General features: G+C 31.8%; 3 protein-coding genes across 3 annotated transcripts; 2 read left to right on the top strand and 1 right to left on the bottom strand.

Annotated features, from left to right (window-relative positions):
• Positions 1-4731: 4731 nt before the first annotated feature.
• Positions 4732-11242, bottom strand: LOC106717609 (pancreatic lipase-related protein 2). The gene is made up of 7 exons (XM_014511494.2): positions 11087-11242; positions 7233-7386; positions 6914-7062; positions 6443-6688; positions 5671-5859; positions 5267-5432; positions 4732-4880 (listed from the first exon to the last, which is right to left on the bottom strand). The coding sequence occupies exons 1-7, from the start codon at positions 11115-11117 to the stop codon at positions 4811-4813; spliced, it is 1005 nt and encodes a 334-aa protein (XP_014366980.2). The 5' UTR covers positions 11118-11242; the 3' UTR covers positions 4732-4810.
• A 1141-nt stretch (positions 11243-12383) lies between these two features.
• LOC106717614 (5'-deoxynucleotidase HDDC2) lies at positions 12384-14171 on the top strand. Its single transcript, XM_014511501.2, has 4 exons — positions 12384-12579; positions 12656-12803; positions 13161-13315; positions 13639-14171. Exons 1-4 carry the CDS (start codon positions 12517-12519, stop codon positions 13873-13875), a joined length of 603 nt encoding a protein of 200 aa, XP_014366987.2. The 5' UTR covers positions 12384-12516; the 3' UTR covers positions 13876-14171.
• Positions 14172-18361: 4190 nt separating this feature from the next.
• Positions 18362-20280, top strand: LOC106717619 (protein N-terminal glutamine amidohydrolase). Its single transcript, XM_014511505.2, has 5 exons — positions 18362-18587; positions 18680-18833; positions 19514-19662; positions 19772-19896; positions 20126-20280. The coding sequence occupies exons 1-5, from the start codon at positions 18472-18474 to the stop codon at positions 20233-20235; spliced, it is 654 nt and encodes a 217-aa protein (XP_014366991.1). The 5' UTR covers positions 18362-18471; the 3' UTR covers positions 20236-20280.
• Positions 20281-23381: the final 3101 nt, after the last annotated feature.

Genomic DNA, 23381 nt, shown 5'->3' with positions numbered 1-23381 from the left:
TATCGGGATTACATGCTGAACCTTTATGGTTCCTTCATCCTGTGGAAAGTCCCCGGCGACAGGGCGGAAAGCGTCGTATTGTGGTGGATTCAGGCCGGGTTCGGTGCCATATATAGGGAGGGAATTTACGACCCGTTTGGTTATCGACCCGTAGCGTTGCTCAGAGCAAAGATAATGTTGTTAGAGATTTAAATACCTCAGTATAGCTTAGCGACCCGTCGCCACGGCAAGCGTCGCCAACCCAACGATTCGGTTTACAAGTGATCCTATAGATGTTTCACATCAAAAATATATATATAATTTGCCACATAGTACAGTTGTCAAACCTAAAATCACAAAGAAAATATTTATACTCTTTTCTGTTTTCAGTCAAATTCACTGTTATAGTACCAATATTTGAATGAAGTCTTTGAGTCAAAGGGAAGTTGTAACAACTTTTTCGAAACATGTCGCGAAACCCTTTGAACATAGAAAACACTTCGAAATTTCAGTAAAACACGACGAAGTTCACTTTGAAGCTTTTACTTATGAAAGGGAAATTTCTTGTGATATAAGTAACACTAAAAATATGTCACGTTGTAAATCTCGCACGGATTTTAAAACAAATTCATTCTTCTCTCAAATAAAACATTGTGCTTAAAACTTTTCAATTGGCCTGAGTTTTGATCGCCGAAGCACTTACAAATTGTCATCGTTTTAAAAAACTGTACGAGCGTTTTACGACATAACAAACATTAAGTTGCAGAAGTAATTAGTGGTGCTATGTAATTTATTATTAAAACTAAAAGATTTAATTTAGTTAGCAAACGACAAGCTGAAACAAATGTAAATAGAATCACTTTAATTACACGTCGGATCGTATTTACTCCAACGTGTGAAACTGTTAGTGTCGAAATTTACTTGGAGAGTAATTAAGGCAAAGTGTCATTCGTATTATGAATTAACATACATGTAGATAAGGCTATAGAGTTTAATATAATAAATTAATTACGTAACAAATTAATTGAATCGGTCATTTCAAAAACCTCATAAGTCACAAAATTATAATTTTTCAGAAATCAATAAAAACTGTTTCATACACAAACAAATGAGTTTTGAAGAGCTTCTTTATGGTTAATTTAGTATTCGAGGGGTAAAAAATTAAAATAGCGTATAATCTTTTCGCTTTATTAATAGAAATAATGAAAAAAACCTGATAAACAGTTCTTGACTTATGTTGTTTTAGCGAGAAATAGGTTTAGTGGTATATAATTTAACCAAAAAAATTGTAGTAATCATATTTTTTATTGCTTGTAATTAAGAATTACACTTAAAAATAATCTTATTAATATTTCACATGTATTAATTTGTCATGTTTTAATATCTTTATGGTACATAGTCATATTCTCCATCATTCTCATCTGGATTATCTTCAACATTTGCAGTTGGCTAAAAATGTTGTTATAAAATGGCATATGCTCTTCCGGAATGCTATCTTGAACTAGTTTTAAATCGTCTATTTTATTTTTATTGATGGGCACTTTCAAATTATAGGCTTTCGTTGATGGAAGTGAAACAGAAGTTGTTATTTTCTTCAATAATGAGAATGAATGTTCAATCAATCCATCAATATATTCCTCGGCTATGATAGTTCCTTTTCGATCTGAATCATATGAAAAACTCATGTATGTCGAAGGTGCAAAAGACTTTTTCTGGTCCTTTGGGACTTTTTTTCCATAAGATTCAGTTGACAAACATTTTTTTTTGTACAAATTTGGCCACCATTTCTTATATTCTAAAACATCTTCAGTTTTTAGCTCTATAACTGTGAATGTTGAGCTGGAGTTCGAAACCAAATCAATGTAATCTCTTGGGACGTAGATACGATCATGCTTCCGAACTTTTTTTTTTATGACTCCAAAATCACGGTCATTTGGTAAGAAGGAGTGACCACGTATGGGAAAATACTGATAAACTACCTTTGAAAAACCATTTTCTGTAAAAAAAGCATGTTGGAAAAAATGTTGACTTAAGTGGTTTTTGAAATGACCGATTCAATTGAACTTTCATGCAAAAAAAAATATTTCAGCTAGTATTTGTTGCTATAGGGAAAATTCTTCCTACATTTCTAACACATATTCTGTACAACAAGCAATATTTTTTAAGTTCACGGGGCTCTTAATACTACCCACACCATCTTAATTATCCATAACTATCCATAATTATCCATAACCATACCGTAAAATATATGGTAGAAGAAACGACTGTGATTTAAAGTTTTGATTTCAAGCATTAAGAGGTTTTCCTGGGAGTAAACTATTTTGTAAAACAGAAAAATATCTAGTGAAGTGTAATGAATTAAAGACTACGCTAATTAGCGATTCAATAACTGAAACTTTACTTTAAATGGGAACGAAATAAAACCATTTAACGTGGTTCCACTCTCCTCATAGAAGTTAGAGGGTTGAGTAGTAAAAGTCTAACTTTATGCGACTTCCTGCAACAAGGAAATCCAATTAGCAATGCCAGGCTGCAGGAAACTAACTGGGATCGAGTGAAAACAGGCGCTAGAGCAGTTAACGTGCTAAGAATTCAAGTAACATCAGTATTAAGTGCCATTAACTTAAGTTTAATTAACAGGTTAAGACATTTAACGAAATTAATATTTAATTTAAATACTATTTTTATTCTACGTACTAACTTTTCATCAAGAACTACATTAAAAAATCCATGCCATGGAATAGCCAGATGTAAGTGGAATGGGAGTAGCTCTGGTAAACAATTTACAAAGGTTTCATTTTTAAAAGTTGTAGACGCCAGCAACAATATCTGTTGCACAAATTGACCGGTCCGACTGGTGCTATACCACGACCACACATAAGACAGGCGTGAATTGGAATTTATTAAAAGTATCGTCTGATGAATGCGCGAGCTGGAGTCCTAATTTTAGTCCTCCTTCCCTTTCTACCCTTATAAGGAAAGGATGGGAATGTGGGAATGGATTTGATGGAGAAGAAGACGCATAGAAAGGAATATTCTCTTTCTGTGCATCTCTACCTCCATAATTTAATTAAAGGTAGGTTAAGCATCTGCAATTACGGATGTCTATGAGCAGCGGTCCTGTCGCTATATTCGGCGAAATCATGTGGCTGCTTGCTCGTTTGCCAACATATAACAAAATGTGTAAATATTATAGCCGCCTAACAACGTGTCTTCAATTAAAATCTGTCCACTAACATTATTGTACATGATAAAGAGCAGTTGGTAAATACTGAACATAATTGGAATATTCAAATTCAAACCGAGTTCGTACTTTGTGCCAATATTTAGTTTACCTGGCCCCCGAACCGAAACCTAGTGCAATTAACAGACAGATGTTCATCAAGTCTAATAACATTAGGCTTGTACATGCTTTGTTACTAACTCGTTTCACTTTAATATCCACTCGAAGCAATTTAATTTAAACTTAATTAGAAAACAAAGTTTTAACTTTTCTTTTAAATATGGAAATAGTGCTGTAATTTTCCATATTATACTGAAACGGCTTTGCAACGCCGCGGAACTAAGATTTTGATTTAATTACTTGCTTGTCCATCCAACATTTATTCAACAACAAGTAGTATTAAATGCTTGATAATTACATTTTTTGTTAATTTATTAAACGATATTCAATTTTAACGAGACTGTTATTATTAATCGTAATATTTCTGATTTTTTATTATTTAATTGATAAAAGCCCTCGGTTTCTATTTAAATATTTTACTTTGTACATAGAATCCGAATAATAAAATTAAATGCTAGATGAAAGAAACAAAAAAAAATTGAAGTGATACAATCGGATTTTTTTGTTCTGAAATATAAGTTTTATTAACGAAGTTGTAACAAAAAAATAAATATTATTATCATTCCTCACATTCACATTTATATCCCTTTTATATCGTGTTAAAAAGTATTTGATGAAAACTTAAGGCCCCTACTTAGATTAACTAACCCGTTTCACAATGTTCAAGTAAGTCCTAAAAATGGTACTTGTTAACTTATTTGTCAAATAAAGTGGTCGCTGACGTTTCTGAATCTCCAAATAAGCCATGAAACGCAAAGTGTATAATTTTGACAGGAAGTATTATGTGTCAGTTAATTTATTTATTACGTCGGTGGCTCAGGGATTAAGCACTTGATTTGTAATCTGCAGGTCCTGGGTTCGCATCCTGCCACGTACCAATGTGTTTTTCAATTTTCGATTCACATGTGTATATTTATCCGACGTTCTTACTGGGAAGGATAACATCGTGATGTATGGAACCTGCAACATATCTGCGAAGGAATTCAAAGATATGTGTGAAGTCAACCAACCCGCACTAGGCCAGCGTGGTTGACTATAGCCTAATCACCCCTAAATTAGGGTAGGCACCGAGCTCCTCAGTGGAGACGTTTAGTGAGCTGATGATGAATTCATTTGTTAGTTATACAGCACTTTACTTGGACATTGTGAAATAGGCCCTAAATCTTATCATTTATTCTTTTACGTAAAGAATACAATTTGAATTTAAATATTTAATAACAATAGTAAAACTTATAGTAAAATAAATTACCTAATTTATAAACCTTAAAGTAAACAAGTCATAACTTATTTCTTAAAATTACAAAAAAAATTGTCATTTAAAGGCTTCTAAATGAAATAATTTACTTTTAATATTGTTGAGCAAACATTTACACTTACAAACAAGCTCTAACATTGACAATTAAATAAATACTACAAACGTTTTTATTTTGCTAAACACATGCACATTGATCTTTAACCTGGTAACAAAATATATTTTTTTGTTATTCGTTAGCTATTTTCGTCGACTATAGCGAATGGATGTTCTGCATTGGTCTTGAGGTAATATATCCCGTCTTTTCTGGAACAAAATTGAAATAATAAACACATAAATCTGTTGCGGTAGAAATAGAAAAAATTTACATATTCATTTGAGGCTTATTTGTTTACCAGCTCACTCAGCTAGTACATATTTAGATGTTTATGTTTGTAATGAATGATGTATTGTTGGAAACCATTATTATATTAATATTCAAAACTATATAGCTAGTCTGTATCGTTTTTGAAGGAAGGAGGTAGGAAACATATGTTTTTACTTTATTTATAGTTGTTAGTTTTTTAACTTTTTGTAATAGCCTGATAGAGATAAGGGGCCTTTAAGTAATGAGATGTATGGAACAGAAGTAGTTACTGTGCCGACCCTCCGTAGGGATAAACGCAGGTAGATAATGGTGATGATGCACTCACCCGTAATGTATGTCAAAGCCACCCATGATAAGTGTCTCACCGGTTCCCTGACAGGAGCCGTTGTAGTAGAGCTCATCGTAGTCCTTGCAGCGCACGGCGGTGAACGGCACTGAAGATATGATGGATTCAGAGAAGTACATGTGTGCCCTGTTGTGCGCGCATAGTCCTACAAATCATTTTTTTTTAATAACTTGTGTAAAAGATACCACAAATCTATGTAATTTAAATCGTTTTTCTTCTGTTTCCTCTATACAAGGTGACAATTTATCTGAACAATTAAGTGAGTCGATTCGTACACCTCCTAGAAACATTTGCATTTAACATATACCGAGTCATTATATAATCGATATCTTTAATGATGCCTAGAATGTCATTGGAGTAAAGTCGATGTTGCTGGTTTTCACCTCTGTAATCGAATGTACAGCCAGGCTGTCGAGTGCCGCCATTAGGATAAAAGTCGATATGTCCGAGCGGCGATGCAAAGCCAAGATAACCGCCGCATGTGTGGATCACCTCCACGTGACGCGCGTCGTGTTTGTCCAGACGCGCGTCCTTGTTGCCCAGTGTGAACAGCGGGAGCGCGGGGTCCAAACCTATAGTAAAAGGATTATGCATCTTACTTATGTTCATTTTAAAGATTTTTTGGTAAGCAAATCGAACACCAGCTCTTGGTCTTTAATCATGTCCCATTGGAAAACATAACTAATAGATGACAGGCTTTCGAAACTGAGTTGATAACAAAATCGAAACTTCAATTTGTGGATATCAGAGGCCAAAGCAACCACATAACGCGTCAAAGTCAAAAGTGACGTGATTGTGTGACAAGTCCAGTCGATAATACCTGTCAATCATGTTCACGTAATAGCTCTGTCAAAGTTTGTGTGACAGACAGATTCTTCGACGATTTTGAAAAAATATATATATTTCACCCTTCCTCGTAATTTATAGGTACTTAGACGAAAATCATCAACGTATCATCGGGTGCTAGCTCATAGAACTATAGGTTGTTGCAATAAAACGTTCGTAAATAGCAACCTCGTTTCAGGACGATACAACAGAATGCGTCCCAAAACATTTTTTACACAACTTGATTAAGATCACGTGAGTTTATAACATTTTCTGACGATAATTAAGGTAATTTTATATAAAATAAATTAAATATATTATTAAAGGTACCTGTAATTGTATCAATCGGTCCTTGCTTCACATACGCTCCAGCTATACCCACCACGTGTGCGCCTAAACTGTGCCCAATTAGATGCACATCATCCATTGACACTCCCTCAGATATAAGAAAATTGAGAAATTCAGTCAACAATCGTCCTACCATAGCAACATTGTAACTGGCCAGTATGTAGTTAACATTTGCCGCATTTCCCCAATCGACGACTATTATGTTCAGATCACTGATGTTCAAATAAGCTACAACAAAAAAAGAACACAAGTTAAAATGCCAAATAGAGAATTATTTACATGCAGGAAACGTAAATGCCAAATCCAAAATCTTAGGCACTTCTTTCAAATCATCTATTTTTGAGATGAGTATATTAATAATTTTGAATAAAACTAGGTAGTACATATAATCCGTCCATCCGTTCATACTTTACCGTTTAAAACAAATAATAATAAAATTATAGAAATATTCACCTTCTTTAATTGACTCCGGCATTGGACTCGAGCCATGGTTTAGCCATCCATGAGTTAGGACCTTCACCTTGTTTTTAAAGTTAAAATTAGAATTACGCAATGATGCGGTGTCATTTGTTTTAATATCTTGTCCTTCGTAAGGGTTACGCCTGGAATTTGTAACAAAATAACTCAAAAGATTTTTATTCACTAAAGTATTAGCTGTGACAAACGGCAAAATTCACTTGAGTTTACTGTTTCTATTGCAGATATTTCTTCCGACATTCGATTTTCCGTTATCCAATAATTTGCCTATAAATCATTTATCATAAAGGTTTACCTCGTAAATAATTTGAATTGAACATCTTGTTCGTATACCCAGCCCCAGAACCAGAGCCTGGTTTCGTTGACTTTAGCAGCAGGCGGGAAGGTCTGCACGCTAGCTAGCCATACCGGGTCGTACGGTGTCGGTGCATCCCATTCAATGCCTGAAACTGAGAAGAATCACAGTTTAAGATAGTGCATGTTACCTCAATGATTGCCGACATTCGAGAGAACACTACTATACCGATATGGTCTACTAAATTTGATAACGTAAGTTCGAATCCGCCACTATCTTCAATTTATACAAATACAGTCCATAAATATTGCTATTTAAACATGGACTTATGTCGCTGACTGTACTTGTTTGTGTAGTTTATTTAAGAAAGTTACCATTGTTTTACCTTCTAGTTTTTAGCCGACTTCAAAAAGAAGGAGGTTATCAATTCGACTGTATTTTTTTTTAAGTGTGTTACTGCGAATCTCCGCCTCTGGTGGTCCGATTTTGATAAAAATTATTTTTTACTATATAATTAAAGTACAACACTATAAAAACATCATACAAAACATAAATTAAAAAAGTAATCTAATTGTTTTGTCTTTGCCAGTGCAATATTAACTTGCAGTATAAAACTATAAACTATAACAACGGTTGACACATCGGTGGGCTTGTTGCTAAGCGTAATAGATGACTCGGTGGAGTTTCGCTCTCCACGATGTTAGAGATATTCTAAGCATGCGCGCGGTGGCATCGCTCTTGCAATAATAATGACTAAGGTCGTAAAAAATGGACGGCTATAACTCGCGAGACGTCATCGTGGATAACGCAACCAAGCGACCCTATCATTTTTCCCACCTTATTATTTAGTTTCACCATATTCATAGCCGTAAAAGAAAATAAAAGTTATAGCAATGAGACTGTATTCTATTTATTGCGCAAAAATATCTTCAAATTTATATCATCTCAGCGGGTATTATTGGCAAAAAAGATGTGCAAATAATGGTTTAAAGAACATTGTATAGCTAAAATTATATTTTTCAATTTCAATATTCATTTCGTCTAACTCATCTTCCTGCTCGTAATATGTAATAATTGTAACTCAAGTTTATTTTCATGTAGGTATCGTTTAAAATTGAAAATTAAAAGCTCGTCGTGTCTTATTCAAGTAGAAGAACTTTTGTATAATAAATTCATCATTTTTATCATGAAAAGTCTGTTCCACGATAAGAAAATGTTCAAAAATTAACCATCTAATTATTATAAAACAACAATCTTGTTCCGCTATCAGTGCGTGACGGAAACATTAATATAAATAACCTACGTGTGATAAATAAGCATGGGTGCACTTCTACAGATAACCTTCAGATTACTCCGTGAAAAGACATTTGGTGTTAACTCACGCCCGCATCTTTACAGCTTTACATCAATCCGTGGGATTCTACTTTCAAAACTCAAAAAGAAAAATTACTTGTATTTTTTTTAATGACAGGGATTACAACATATTCTTATAGTAGAGGTAATAGTGGTGGAACTATACAAATGTACCTGGACTGCATTGCCCTGTAGAAATAGGTTCTGCAAATTTTCTACGTTGCGTCTGCAAAGTAGCTCGACCTCTAGACATATTTATTTACTTAAACTTTTAAGGACCATTAGCACTTACTTTGATCAACATTTACACAAGGTCTCCCTTAGTATTTACTTGTTAGACACTAACATAAACCAACCACGGTTTATGTTCATGCATTTTCATTTACTTGTTAAAACTTCAAATAGTTGTTGGCTTGAAAAACTTGTACTTGTGAAATATTTTATGTATACTAACATTGTTTTAAAATAACTGTTATGTTAAACAATTGGCTGTCACATTAATGAATAACCATTTTTTACATAGGTGTTGTGTTAATGTTGGCCACAATACATTATTGATTTTTAAAAATCTTGTAAATTTCACCTCTTTGAAAAATTTACCACCACTTTAAAAATGACAAAATTGTATAGATAATATAAATAAAACATATACTAACAAAGAAGCGGACAAACATTTCATTATAAAAAAATATTTTACAACTTTTTTTTGGGACAAAAAGGGGTGGGGGCAAACGAGCATCGGATTGCCTAATACTAGTTAATCCTACGTTCATAGACAGCAATACCAGAATAACCGCTATGAATTGCTGGCCTTTAAGCTGATACGCTATCTTGAAGCCCTCTAATTCGTAACTGTTTAGAAATACCGCTAACGGCAGAATATTCTACACATTATTTACATTACTTAGTATTTTTACAATTATACGTTTCATTCCACCAAGACTTGCATAAACACAACAACCCTTTTTTAATCAGATGTAAGGCATGAGATTGAAAAAAGGTTAACGTGCTTAGAGGTACGTGATATACTCGAATACAATACACACAGAACACGGAACTACGAGTAACAATGTTTATTGTATAATGAGGACAAACTAGGACTCATGTGACTCAAACGCTTTGTACTCTCACTAACACACTCATTACAGGATTCGCAAGTTTTAGCTAAGACTAGAAACAGTGGTGCTTCTCTTATTGCTAAATTAGCATGGTAAATCTAGGGTAGATTTGAACAGATTGGGTAGACTGCTGAAGTAACCAACTTTAGTTGGAACGGTAAATCTTACTAATATTATAAATGCGAATGTTTAGTTGGATGGATGGATGGATGTTTGTTTGAAGGTATCTTCGGAACGGCTCAATGGATCTTAATGAAATTTGGCACAGATGTAGAACATAGTCTGGAAGAACACATAGGCTACTTATTACGTTTTTTTTTATTCCGCGGGGACAGAGTCGCGGGCGACAGCTAGTTAAATAATATAAAAAGAGCCTACTCCTTCTTTAAGAGCTCTTAACATGTCTGAAGTTTCGGTGTAGTCTGTGATCTTAACATGAGACGATCCCAGTAGTGGATTAACCATTGAGACGCCTTTCTCGACCAGTGACGACAAAAAATAATAAAGTCCCGATCTTCTTTGCCTTTTATATAGAAAATGTAGATTTTGTCTCGGTGTGAGCGCGCAAGGTATTTATTTACTGTCGTTTTTCTCTAACCAAAAATAAAAAGCAATGGTTACAAATATAAGTTACCAATAAAATCAGACAGATGTTGACCTGGTAGAGAATAATTCATTTAATATAATTATATTATAGGACACGGATATGTAACCCTGCAACGCCATCTGTTGTCATACCATAATAAAGTGGACATATAAGAAAAAAGTATAATTTTGATTAATGCTTTTACACAGTATTATCTTGTGAACACCACTCTAATTTAAGCAAATGTAAGTGTTTTATAAATTTGGTACGAAGTGTGTTACATTATAATTCACACTCGAAAGAGTCTTACGCCTTAAAAGGGACCACAGAGATTCATATCTTTAAATTAACATTCAAAGAAAGTTACCACCGAGCATCTCTATTCTCTATACGGCAGTTCATATAAAAGGATCCTTAAAAATAAATAGGATAACCATATCCATAAAAAATACACAAACTGAATCGCAACTGAAAGCTTTTGTTATTTTACTTTTGATAGTGAAAGATTACGTGACCTTTCAACTACTCTTATTTTTTAAGAATTGTAATATTATTATTATGTCCAAATATTATTGCTTAAATTCTTCCTTTTTAAATCTTTGGACTTAGGTAAATAAAAAAACAAATGAATTTAAAATTATTGTTATTTGCGTTATTGCGAGTTAATCTTCAATGTATACCTTATGTAGAATCTAAATTTTAACAAAATACTAAAATATATTCCAATATTTTATTTTATGACTTATAGTACTAAAAATATTGTATTAAAAAAACTTAATATCTTCAGTAGTACAAACCTGAAGAAATAAGAAGCAAAAGCAAAATCATCACAAAGTTTATATTCAAACACGAAAACTAAAATTCACCGAGTATAAACAAACTTGTAGGCACTTGGTAAAGTTTAAAATTCTCATTTTGATACAACGTCGTGTTGGTGTACCGTCACCGAGGACTTGAACATTTTCACTGGCGACAGTCAGCGATAGAATTTAAATTTGTGTAGCGGTATATTGCTGAGAATTGTAATTCATTGTATGTGCTTACGCTACATCCATCGATCATATTAATCAGACAGTTTCTTATTGCTTTTAATTTATTCAGACAACGCTATTTTAGAGAGTCTACATGACCGTTAATTAATTACGTTACGATTAATACTCTACGATATTATTTGATTGTGATTGTGTCTGTACTAATATTTATATTGGGAATTGGATATTAAGCGATTTTTACAAAATGTCACATATCTGATCAACATAAAGTTTAGCAAAACTTCTGGTGAGGTGTCTTAACTTTAACTAAGTAAACATCTATGTTATAGGGAAACAAGGCTAACGTCAGTAGCTATCAGATCTGGTAACTACTTTAAATTATATCAGTGCAATATTTACAAATTTAGAGAATATCAAAATATTTTGTATACTAAAATAATGGTTGTTTTCATTGCGCTGTCTCCCTCTAACTTTTATTATTGCTTGTTCTATCCGGCAGTGTAAAACAGGTTATATTAAAGTCATACCAAACCAAATGGAACATGAACAAACATTTTTTTTCATTTAAATTGTCATTTGTTTATTCTTGAAAACTCGGTTTTAGTGGAATCTCAATGTATTGTGGGGTAATCCGAGAAAACCATCTGTACACAGCGCACTGAGCAAGGAAAAAAGTAAAAAAAAAACATTGAACAGTATTACGGGTTTGTCCATCTGTCCACCCTTATAGTCTTTAGATGTCTAAGGATTCCTCCTGAGAAAATTTAACACTTTGTAGTATTGTACAATAGAGCTGACAACAATTATTATTAAGCCTCTCAGTAATGTCAACAGGCGCGTTAACCTCGGAACGAAGCAAAAACTGTAATTTCCAAGCAACAGCCTATCCATCTATAGAGGTCCAGAGTTATTACCGGATTTGCTTTACTGGCTGCCTTTTATATGCTATCTGCAATCTGATCTGATCTGACACTGGGTTTCCAAATAAGATATGGCCTAAAGGTCTATGTTACCAGGTCATGAAATTAAAAAAAAATCTGACACTGGCAGCTGGCAGCTGACAATGACACTCAACCTCATTCAAGGAGTTGTAAAGGAGGATAATTTTATATGGCATAGGTATGTTCTTTTGCAGCACATTATAAAAACACATTGGTGAACAGTGACAGAAAATAGTATTAAAAACGCTATAAACTTTAACGATTTTTATAAAGTTGATTGAAGCAAAAGCAACTATGGCCTTAATAATTGAAAATCAAAAAATTCTCGAATTCCTTGAACTTGTTGGGCGTTTGAAGGTTTGAGATTTTACTATTGTTAAATTAATTTTATAAGATACATCACATTGTTCGTAAATTTTATTTTAAATTTCAGCACGTAAAAAGAACTGGCTGGGTGCTATGCAATATTGAGGATTGTGAATCGATTGCCGGACACATGTATCGTATGGGCCTTATGACCTTTTTGCTCACAGAAGAAAACAATCCTACTAAATTAGATCGCTTTAAATGCCTACAAATAGGTTAGTTATATTACATGAAAACATTATTGCTTCTCATGCTAAATGAGATAATATGATACCAATAACAACGTTTGTGGCTCTCTGTTTCCATTTCTGACATTCATAGAAAATGTAAAAGGTTTATTGATCTTATATTATATCTGTTGATAAAGACAATAATTGCCTTTACTAAGCAAGAAAGGTGACATTTCATCTGATTAAAATTTACCAATATTAATATAATCCTGCTTATATCCGAGTACTTGACTTATTTTAATTTTGTAAGGGATAAAATGAGGCAAAATATAGAGCCTTTATGTATATATAAATGTGGAGTACATAAAAATTGTAAATTGATAGAATCTTCACTCCTTGCAGCATTAGTTCATGATCTGGCCGAGTGTATTGTTGGTGACCTAACACCGCACTGTGGAGTATCTCCTGAGGAAAAACATAGACAAGAAGATGAAGCCATGAAGAAGATTGCTGAACTCACTGGTATAGCTGGTGACAGGATGTATGACTTATATAAGGTATGTTATCAATATCAATTCAACAGATTCAGTGTTACCTGCTCATCGTACAAGTTCATTTTTATATCTAAAATAATCATAGCAGACAACTGTCTAGGAAATAGAATAGAATTTATTTGTTTATTTTCTGTTTTCATAAATAGTTTGTTTAGTGGCTGAAAAAAATATGTTATAACGATTTAGATATATAGAAAATCTTGCAAATAGAAAAGCTTTGTAACAGCAAAAAAAAAGTTACCCAGAAAATAGCATTTATAAAATTGTGTATATTGAATAAACACATGTTTCAAAATATAACTAACATTATGGAAAAAATGTTTCAGGAATATGAAAACCAAAGTTCTCCTGAGGCCAAATTCGCTAAGGACTTAGACCGCTATGATATGATTTTACAAGCTTTTGAATATGAAAAACGTGAAAAGGCTCCAAAGAAATTGGAAGAATTTTTCAAGGCCACTGAAGGAAAATTCAATCACCCATTTATAAAAGAATTAGTTAAAGAACTGTATAGACAAAGAGAAGAGTTTGAGAAGAAATGCCTTCTTAACGGAAATGCCTAATTTAATAATTTACTGACTCAAGTAAAATGTTAATAAAAAAGCATTGTGTCTTACACAACTTGAACAACTTTGCTTATATTAGTTGATTTTAAATTGCATTAAAAGGAAAAGGGCAATAAAATTATACATTGAATTTATATGCACTAAGTTTAAATGGCTAACACCAGTTATTAACCTTCTACTAGTTCTTAGACTGGTTTCAATTTCATCAGATGCTCTTCTTGAGATACTGGATAAATTGTGTGAGTGATAGTCATTTATATTTAATATATAACAATATCCCACGAAAGTTGAAATAATTTTATTAGATTTAAGTATTCATAAAACAAATTATATAATGCCCAAATTCATATAATTTTCTGCACAATTTAGATGAATTTACTAAAGTTGTTTTCTATATGTTACACTTAAGTTTACAGATTGGTAGGGCATAGAATATTAATTTCCATGTGAGAGTATTAGATAATTAATACCACCTGTTTTGCATTAAAAATGCTTTTTTTATTTAGTTACCTACTAGCAAAGCTAGAGACAAACTAGTGTTTGTATTGTTAAGTTCTAAATGTTTATTTTAATTGTAATAGTGCTTATTAGTTTATTCTCAAGGAATCTCCTTGGTAGATTTTTTATTATTATTTCATACTGCACATGTTCCAGTATCTTATATATAAAATTCTCGTGTCACGGGGTTTGAACTTGAACTCCTCCGAAACGGCTTGACCGATTCTCATGAAATTTTGTGAGCATATTCAGTTGGTCTGAGAATCGGCCAACATCTATTTTTTATAACCCCCCCCCCATTTAGATTTTTTTAACTGCGCGCGGATGACAGCTAGTATATGTATAAAATTATTATTTTAAGAAGCTATAACAAGAGTATGTAATATTTACTAAATGTAGGTATGATGAGCCTAAACTGTCTAAGAAAGTCAAGTTCTGTAATCTTGTACTCACCAAAATGAGAGTAAACATTAGTACCTGTGAATACCCTCAATCCCATAAATCATTCACTCATTGTGTGCAAAGCCTAAGCAAAAATAAAAAACCTGGCTTGAGGGTTATTCATTTGTGCCTTCCAAATGTGTGCAAGTATACAGTAGACTGAACGACATCAGTAGACATGGTGTACCCACATTTGTATTGGCTAATATTGTTAACTAAAATATTTTTTTTGCAAGTGTCACTAATTTTCTTGAAAATATTGAACTTTTCGAATACACCATAAATGTGTCATATTATGCCGTGTGTGTGTGTGTGTGTCCTTATTCAGTGCAATGAATATGTAATAGTCATTTTATATAGTATTCTTACCGTGAGTTTTTGAGACAAAAAACCCCGTTTAAAACATATTGTAATATCTGTATTGTCACAGATATTGACAGGAATGACAATATGTTTTATATATTTTATATTGTTATTATGTTTTATATTGTTTTATATAGCGACTAGCTGTCGCCCGCGACTCGAAAAACTAAATGGGGGGGGGGGGTTATGAAAAATAGATGTTGGCCGATTCTCAGACCTACTGAATATGCTCACAAATTTCATGAGAATCGGTCAAGCCGTTTCGGAGGAGTTCAAGTTCGAACCCCGTGATACGAGAATTTTATATATAAGATTTTGGTCTCAAAAACCAATGGTAGGTGATGCATGCAATATATTATACAATTTCATTTACGTATTAAAGTAGTATTGGGTATGATTTTTAATGTGCCAAAGTTCTTTAATTTCATTTAAATAATATATGTGACCTAATTAAAAGAATTGTAAGTTGCTTCTTTTTACTTGTAGCTTAAACCAATGATGAATCCAAGGCTGTAATTTTGAAAGGTCGTCTTTTATAATTTCATTTAGAACAAGTTAATTAATGTTGGTTTATATAAATGAATGATTTGATGATGATCTTGATGCGCTAAAAAATTTAAACTATCATATGGCAAGTTATATTTATACTAATTTCATATAACCTTAACATATACAAAAAAAACATCTCCATATAAGGGATGATGATAAATTGTTGTCATTGTTGCTGGCATAATGCTGTTCTTTATCAGTTAAAATAAACCCACTATCCCAGATTTTTCACATCCTAAAATTATATTCCTAGCTTGATTAATGTATTTGAAAAGTGTATAACAAAAATCGACACATGTTGCGAGAGTATAACTACGACGATATTGTCAATTAAAACACTATTTCATTTATTACTATTATAATTACTGCAGCATTCCATTACATGTTTTTCGTAAATGCTGCTTATTGTATTTTCATTATACTTAACTTTACCTCAAAAAGACGTAATTAATCTCGCATTAAAGTTATAATTAGTAAAATATTTGTAATTATTTCTTTTATTCTTTATATTTTCTACGCCAAAAGAACTACTGTAGTATTAAATTAAATAAAGATTTCGTAACCTGTGTTCTGACTGTATATGTCGTACATCCATACCAAATTTTAGCAAGATCTTTAACCATTCTGGATATAACAAACATCCATCCATCCAAACTTACGCGTTTATAACATTACTAGCACCTGCAACTGCTAGTAATTAAAAAAAATCTTAATTAGTAGTCTATGTGTTCTACATCCATACCAAATTTCATCAAGATCCATAGAGCTGTTCTGGAGATACCTTCCAATAAACACCCATCAATCTTTTAAATGTAGACAATATTAAGAAATAATGCCCTTATGTTATCATTAGGAATAAAACTGTTTTAGATATTCTCAAGTTTTTATTTTTATTATAAAAAAATGGATAGTTGGAATAGTATACATATAAATCTATTCAGTCAAATGAAGACTCGTAAATGCTATGTTAATGTAACTTTTAATTACATTTCATATCACTATATAAATCAGATCATATTTCATTTTTATGTGACTGTTAATACAAATTCTTATACAACTTACTTTTGCATATTCTAACAAAGAAAACAGATTAATTGTTTGGATTATTTATTTTGGTTGATACAGTAGAACCCAAGTTTTTTTTTTTAATGGAAACTTATCTTTGATAAAATGATTGCTTCTATATCACTTGAACAATTTAACTTCTGGCAAACAAACCCAAGTATTCAAAAAATTGTTCATTTAATTCAGCAGTCAAAATGTTCGTAAATTGGACCAAACTTTTAATGTACTGCTTGTTTTCTAGCACCTTGGCCCTCTTGTTCTTCTTTTTTTCTTTGTTTCTCTCTCATCAATTCCGCATCTCTGTAATTATTTATTCATTATTATGTCATACATAGAAGAAACCCAGATTAGAATTAGCTATTCTTATTACACTAATTTGTATTTGTTAAAATATGCAAATACCTGCAGCTGAGCAGCGCTACAAAATCTTTGCATACAATTTATTTTGTAGAAATAAATAAAGGTGGTCTAATTTCTATGCTATCAACATCATTTTAATTTAATACAAAAAAATCATATAAAAACCTATGTTTCCTTTCAGAGAGAGACATTCCAGTTTTCTCACTTGCCGTTTTTTTCTTTTGTATTTCTTGTTGCTTCTTTTGATTCTTGGCTCGAGCCAAATCTCTCTGGTTTCCACCTGTAATAATTGAAATTTTCAATGGTTTATAACCTTGAAATCCATTAGTTTCAATAAGCAGATTTTTTACAAGCCAACAAAAAGTACAATAAAACTGTCTAATTCATGATAATAATTATGACATGGACTGAAATTTAATGTATTTTCGAATAATAAAATCAACACGAATTTAAAATAAACACAACCAAAAACAATTTTGTTTACATAATGAAGGCGTCACTCTTGTCAATTGTCAATCTTGTCATAGATACTCATTTGCACGTCTCTCGAACATTCTATGTTAAAGGCACATTTTATTTAATTTTACTCAATAATTAAATAAACGAAAGAAAAGTAAATAGCAACCGTATACTATAACTGTTACACCATGATGATCAATCAAACAAACGTTGTAATGTAGGTATTTAATAATAACTTTTACTCACGGGTCATTATGGTTTAGGTTCACTGTCACAAAAAGTAAAAACTGAGTCGCAATTTAGGATAATGTTTATACAAAAGTCCGGACGATACGCTAGTCCGGCCGAAACCTAGGACAACGCACCGCCCTCCTTGTTGCCAATTTAGAAAGGAACTTTGGAAGCAACTAAAACAGAACTGGCTTATACAAAGCCACGACCAGCTGGTTGCACCACTTTTACCATAAACAAGATAAAACCATAGAGTGTTAAGGCCCCACAGACACACAGATTATAAATGAATGACTCAGTAGTGATACTTTCTCTTAACTTAAACTAAAATATTCGTTTTTTTCTGTAGGAAAGCAAAACGAAAAGATTAATTTAAGAAAAATAAACCAAAAACTGTTTTCGAAATATATAGAAATAAAGTAAATTCTTAATATATAAATAGAAATAAATAGAAACGAATTCCACACTTTACATATTCTGCGATTAAGTTGACTGAAAGACTGAATGAACTGAAAGCAGGGCTCAAATAGACTGAAGACTTAACTTTGATTTAACTTCGTAGAGAGCGCCAGTTGAGCGCGCTATAGCGTTTTTCATCAAGTTTTCATTTTCTAGTAAACTGTCAATATGTCGGTCAGCTCCCAAAAGCATTTAAGTAATAACGAAAGTAATAAAAAGAACGACAAAGCACTCAAACCATTGTTTCCAAAGCAAGCAGAATGTTCATATGTATCTTGTTATTGGTATGTAATTCTTTATATTACTATACTGCTACGTAACATTTTTAAAGATGAATGAGTCTTCAAATTCTTTGTTTGTTTTGCCTCTATAATAGTGAAGAAAATGTGTGGAAACTGTGTCAAGATGTATCAATAAGGATACCGGGGGAGTTGGACAGGTGTTATGTGGTTTTTATTTCAAACCCTTGTCGTACGGTGCCGTTGTGGAAACAAAGGGCAGGGCGTGAAGAAGATCGCCTCGTAATATGGGTATGTAGAGAAAACAAGTACAGTTTCTAATTATTCTCAAACTGAAAAAAAAGTATTTACTCATATCCATAAAGAACAAGGCTTTTCTCACTTTATTTTATTCCATTCATCATCAACTCACTATACGTCTCCACTGAGGGGCTTGGATCCTTCCTTAAGTTAGGGGTGTTATTGTTTTATTCCATTACAGTTATAAAATTTCTTAAGCAATATAAAACATGTTGCACATTGTATTGCACAATTAATTTATATTGACCCTTGAAGAAGATCAATATTCTTGATGTGTTGAAGATGATTATTATGTTATTATATTTACCTAATATTAAATTATTTAAAAAGTGGACACCAAAGAAGAACCATTTTAATTATAAGTACAAGTTTATAAAAGCTTAATCAGTGATATACTGTCTAGTTGGATCCTATTTTTGTCTTTGGTATTAGTTACTCTCCAATTGTTTCCAGGTCACTAAAGTTGAATGTGGATCAAAGAATAAAGTAATTTAAATGTGCTTTGTTGTGTATAGATCCATGTAAAAGCTGTTTTTTGAATAAATCATATAAGAATTACTTATGCTCTAAAAACAAATTGTTATAGGATTATGGAAATTTGATTTACTGTCTTTGTTTGTATAATAAAAATTCTTATATTATTCTATGTAAATGATTATTTTACTTTGCAGGATTATCATGTTATATTTTTATACTCATGGGACTCTAAGACTTGCCTTGTCTATGATCTGGATTCAGAGCTACCATTCCCAACATTCTTTCATAAATATGTCACAGAAACTTTCCGCACTGACCAAGTTCTCAAATCAGACTTTCACAGGTAGGTTCTTTTCTTAATTTATTCTTTGTAACTTTTTATGTCGTAATGATTTACTTTTTTCGACTTTGTTTATATTATTTATTCTCTATTATTGTCTATTTCAACACAGATTCTTTCGTGTGGTTCCTGCGAAGCAATTCTTACAACACTTTGCTTCTGATCGTCGGCACATGAAGCGGCCTGATGGCTCTTGGATTAAGCCTCCACCACCATATCCAGCCATATGTACAAGTGGTATGTAATGTTTTAATACCTTCAAAAATATCACATTTAAATATATATTTGTCCACCTTTTTAAATAGCATTGTGTTCTCTGGATATATTTAAGAATATATTTTCCACAAAGTCAAAAATTAAGAATAAGACAAAAACAGGTAAGAATACTTCTACTATAAGGTTCATAACAGGAGAGACAAATTGTTTATGGTAATGTTTTTGAAAATCACATCATCTCTGGTTACAGTTTCAACTCACAACCTGGATGAATACATCAACATGGACTTGGGGACAGGTCCTGGCCAAGTATTCAATTTGACAGATTTTGTACATCGATTTTACAAAGTTGAAAAGTAGTTGGTGTGAAGTCTAAAATTTTAGATAGCCAATTTTTTTCAGCAATTGCTGGGTTTTTTTTGATTATGTTTTAATAATCTTTGTTATGTTAATATATTATTATATATTTAATTGGTTTGTGTTATATGTTGTTATATGGTTATTCAATTATGATTATTATTTATTATTCAAAAATATTTGTGGAATCCAATTTTTGATATTAATAAAATTAAAATTATTTTTCATTCTTATTGCATAAACAATTTGCTGCAAAAAAATCAAAAGCTCTTATTTGATGGAGGAGGGGATGCACAGGAAGGGGAAATATACTCTTTCCGTACGTCCCCTCCTCCATTGATTAAAGGTAGGCAATGCATCTGCAATTGCGGATGTTTATGGGCAGATTTCGCTTCGCCATTTCGGAGAATTCAGGTGGACGCTTTTTCGTTTGCCATCTTTTAATACTAAAAAACATGTCTTAAGTTTCTTATAATTATTTAATATTGGATCTCACAAATGTATTATTTTAAATCATATTTTGTGATGTTATGGTTATTTATTTAAAATTTTACATTTAAATACACACACATTTAATGATTCACTTTAACACACACCATGAAATGGTTATGCACAATACGAAAGGTTTACATAGATATATAATATTACAGAATTATATGCTTTATTAAATATATTTCTATGTAGTAATATACTTGGGGCATTTAGCCTGATGTTATTCTTTAACCTACATAGAAATGTTTGCAAAGATTTTGATATAAAATACATTTTTTATTCCATACTGTTACAGCTTTATGATAATAGCTTAGATTTTACTAAATTAAATTATTAACATGTTATTGTTGCTTCGTTTTAACAATGGTTTGGATTTATGAATTACAAAGAGCTCTTCATTTTTAAAACTTTAGAATCGTCACCATAGTTATAAGTGTGTAGTTCTAAGAATTATTTATTTATCATTCAAATTATCATCGATAAATAAAATCACATGAGATCAAGGTTCACATGTGTGAATCAGTTCATTGTGCCGACTTGCAGCTCAGCTCAATGTATCTACATACAGTTATGATTTGCGATTCGATATTTGAACTTACGAATCATAACTCGACGAGCAGCTCGCGGCTCGTAACCTCACACAGTTATGGTAGATCGCAATGAGCCATGAGTTGCCAATTTAATTGTTGAGCCACAGCTCAACGGTTCAAGTCTATGGGACCTGAACTTTTGAACCGATTCAGAGCTGATTTACACATGTCGACATTCATGCGCTTTTACAGTAATTATCATAATAATTTAATAAATAAATTTCTAGTCACCGAAATAGATAGTTGGTATCTTACAACCTTATAAGAATGGTTTGAGGGTACAGATTATGTACTTTTATGTTTTGTTTATTGTTTTTTATTATGCTTATTTCAAGCAGAATTATTTGTTACTAGAGTAAGTTATTTTTATGTCTTTTCATAGACATAGTAGTTGCGGAAGATTTTTAATTTTCAATTCCTAGTATAATAGTATAATAATATTCTTAATATTTTAAAATTAATTTATCCTTTTTATATTTTATTCCAACGGATTTTGTTCAATGCGTGTATGAACGCGATCAGTTAACGCCATTATAAAAACTGCCGGCTTAATTTATCATTGGAATAATAGGTGAAATTATTCTAATGAAAACTAAAACTTGAACAACCTCGTTAATTGTGGCTACGGGTCGCGTGACGAGTCGTGTTTTCGACTTTGTTATGGTTTTGTCGCGTTTTGAGTTCACCCTTATGTATAATAGCACGCACCCCTTCCACGATGGTTATTGATCACGCTCTAATACAAAGAATTTAGAAGTTCTTACTTAATTTGAACATGACAATCATACTTAATTAAGGCGGAAGATATAGGTTTGGGACGACTTGCAATTTACCATTACAGAAGAAAGGAATAAGACATTGACGTAGAAGGCGAATAATGAAAATTTGTGTATGAATATGTGGGGATTGTGAGGAGAAATTGGTGTATGTTGTAAGATTGTCAAAGATTAAATGCATTTTTTAGCAAAGGTGTCTTAATATCAGTATGTGGCCTCAATAATGATAAAAATGTGGCACAGAAATAAGATATTGGGACTAGAATTGGTGAATATGGTCAGGTATATACCCTCTTGAGTTACATTAGAGATGATTGAGAATGAGATAGCTGTGAAAGTGCCATTTTTAAAAGTACCCTACAAAAAATTATTTTGTAGATGTATGAATGTGTTATAACGAAATGAAAAGTCGTTTTTGGAAAGAAAAACCTTTGCTGTTCAGGCTCTCTACGTAGCCTTTTAATTGGAGTGTGTATGGAAACCGCTTTTTATGAAAAGTACAAAAATTGTTTACTCTTCTTCAATATTTTGAAAAAAAAAAAACTACGCTTAATTCAAATATTTAGTACCTTATGCGATTATTTGTCGCATTTTTACATTTCACTTTTCCTAACCCATTAGCCATTCGACGTACAAATTATTCTTTAAATTATAAGCGTGAATATAAAAAAATTGTAGATTTTGGTATTTGACTTTAATTTCATAGAAATTATACTTTATTAATTATATTATACCTGTTTAATGAATAACATTTAAGTATAATTATTGTAATGTATATTATCGCGAGGTAGCTTTTGTATGTTGTTAAATCTATTTAATAATTTTGTATCAACTTTTTATACACTCTTTTTAACCTTTCCTAGCACCACTAGCGTTAATTGTGAACATTATTACATTTATGGTGTAAATTATATATTTAAATATTATCAATCTTGGTTTTACATTTGTTTATTAAGATTTAGAATTCATATTGGAATATTTATAAACAAGTTTTTTTTATTAATATCACATAAATATGTTGCCTTGGAGATTATGAAAAAATATATGCTATCAAGTGACGTCATGCCTTCATTAATTATACTTTTTTAGTTATTTAAATTATCTTATATCCGAAAATATTTTTTAAATTAAGCGTCTACTTATAAGAAATTTTAACATATAGCGTAATTATATTCTTGCAAGTTACAGTTTTAATGCATTTAAAATTTTAAAGTACAGTGTTAAATACGTGAAGTAATACATATATTGTTATAAATATACAATATTGATAAAAGCACACAAAACAATAGGT

This window comes from Papilio machaon, chromosome 2 (assembly GCF_912999745.1).
Source record: "Papilio machaon chromosome 2, ilPapMach1.1, whole genome shotgun sequence".
Lineage (NCBI taxonomy): Eukaryota > Metazoa > Arthropoda > Insecta > Lepidoptera > Papilionidae > Papilio > Papilio machaon.
This window is presented reverse-complemented; position numbering and strand designations above follow the sequence as displayed.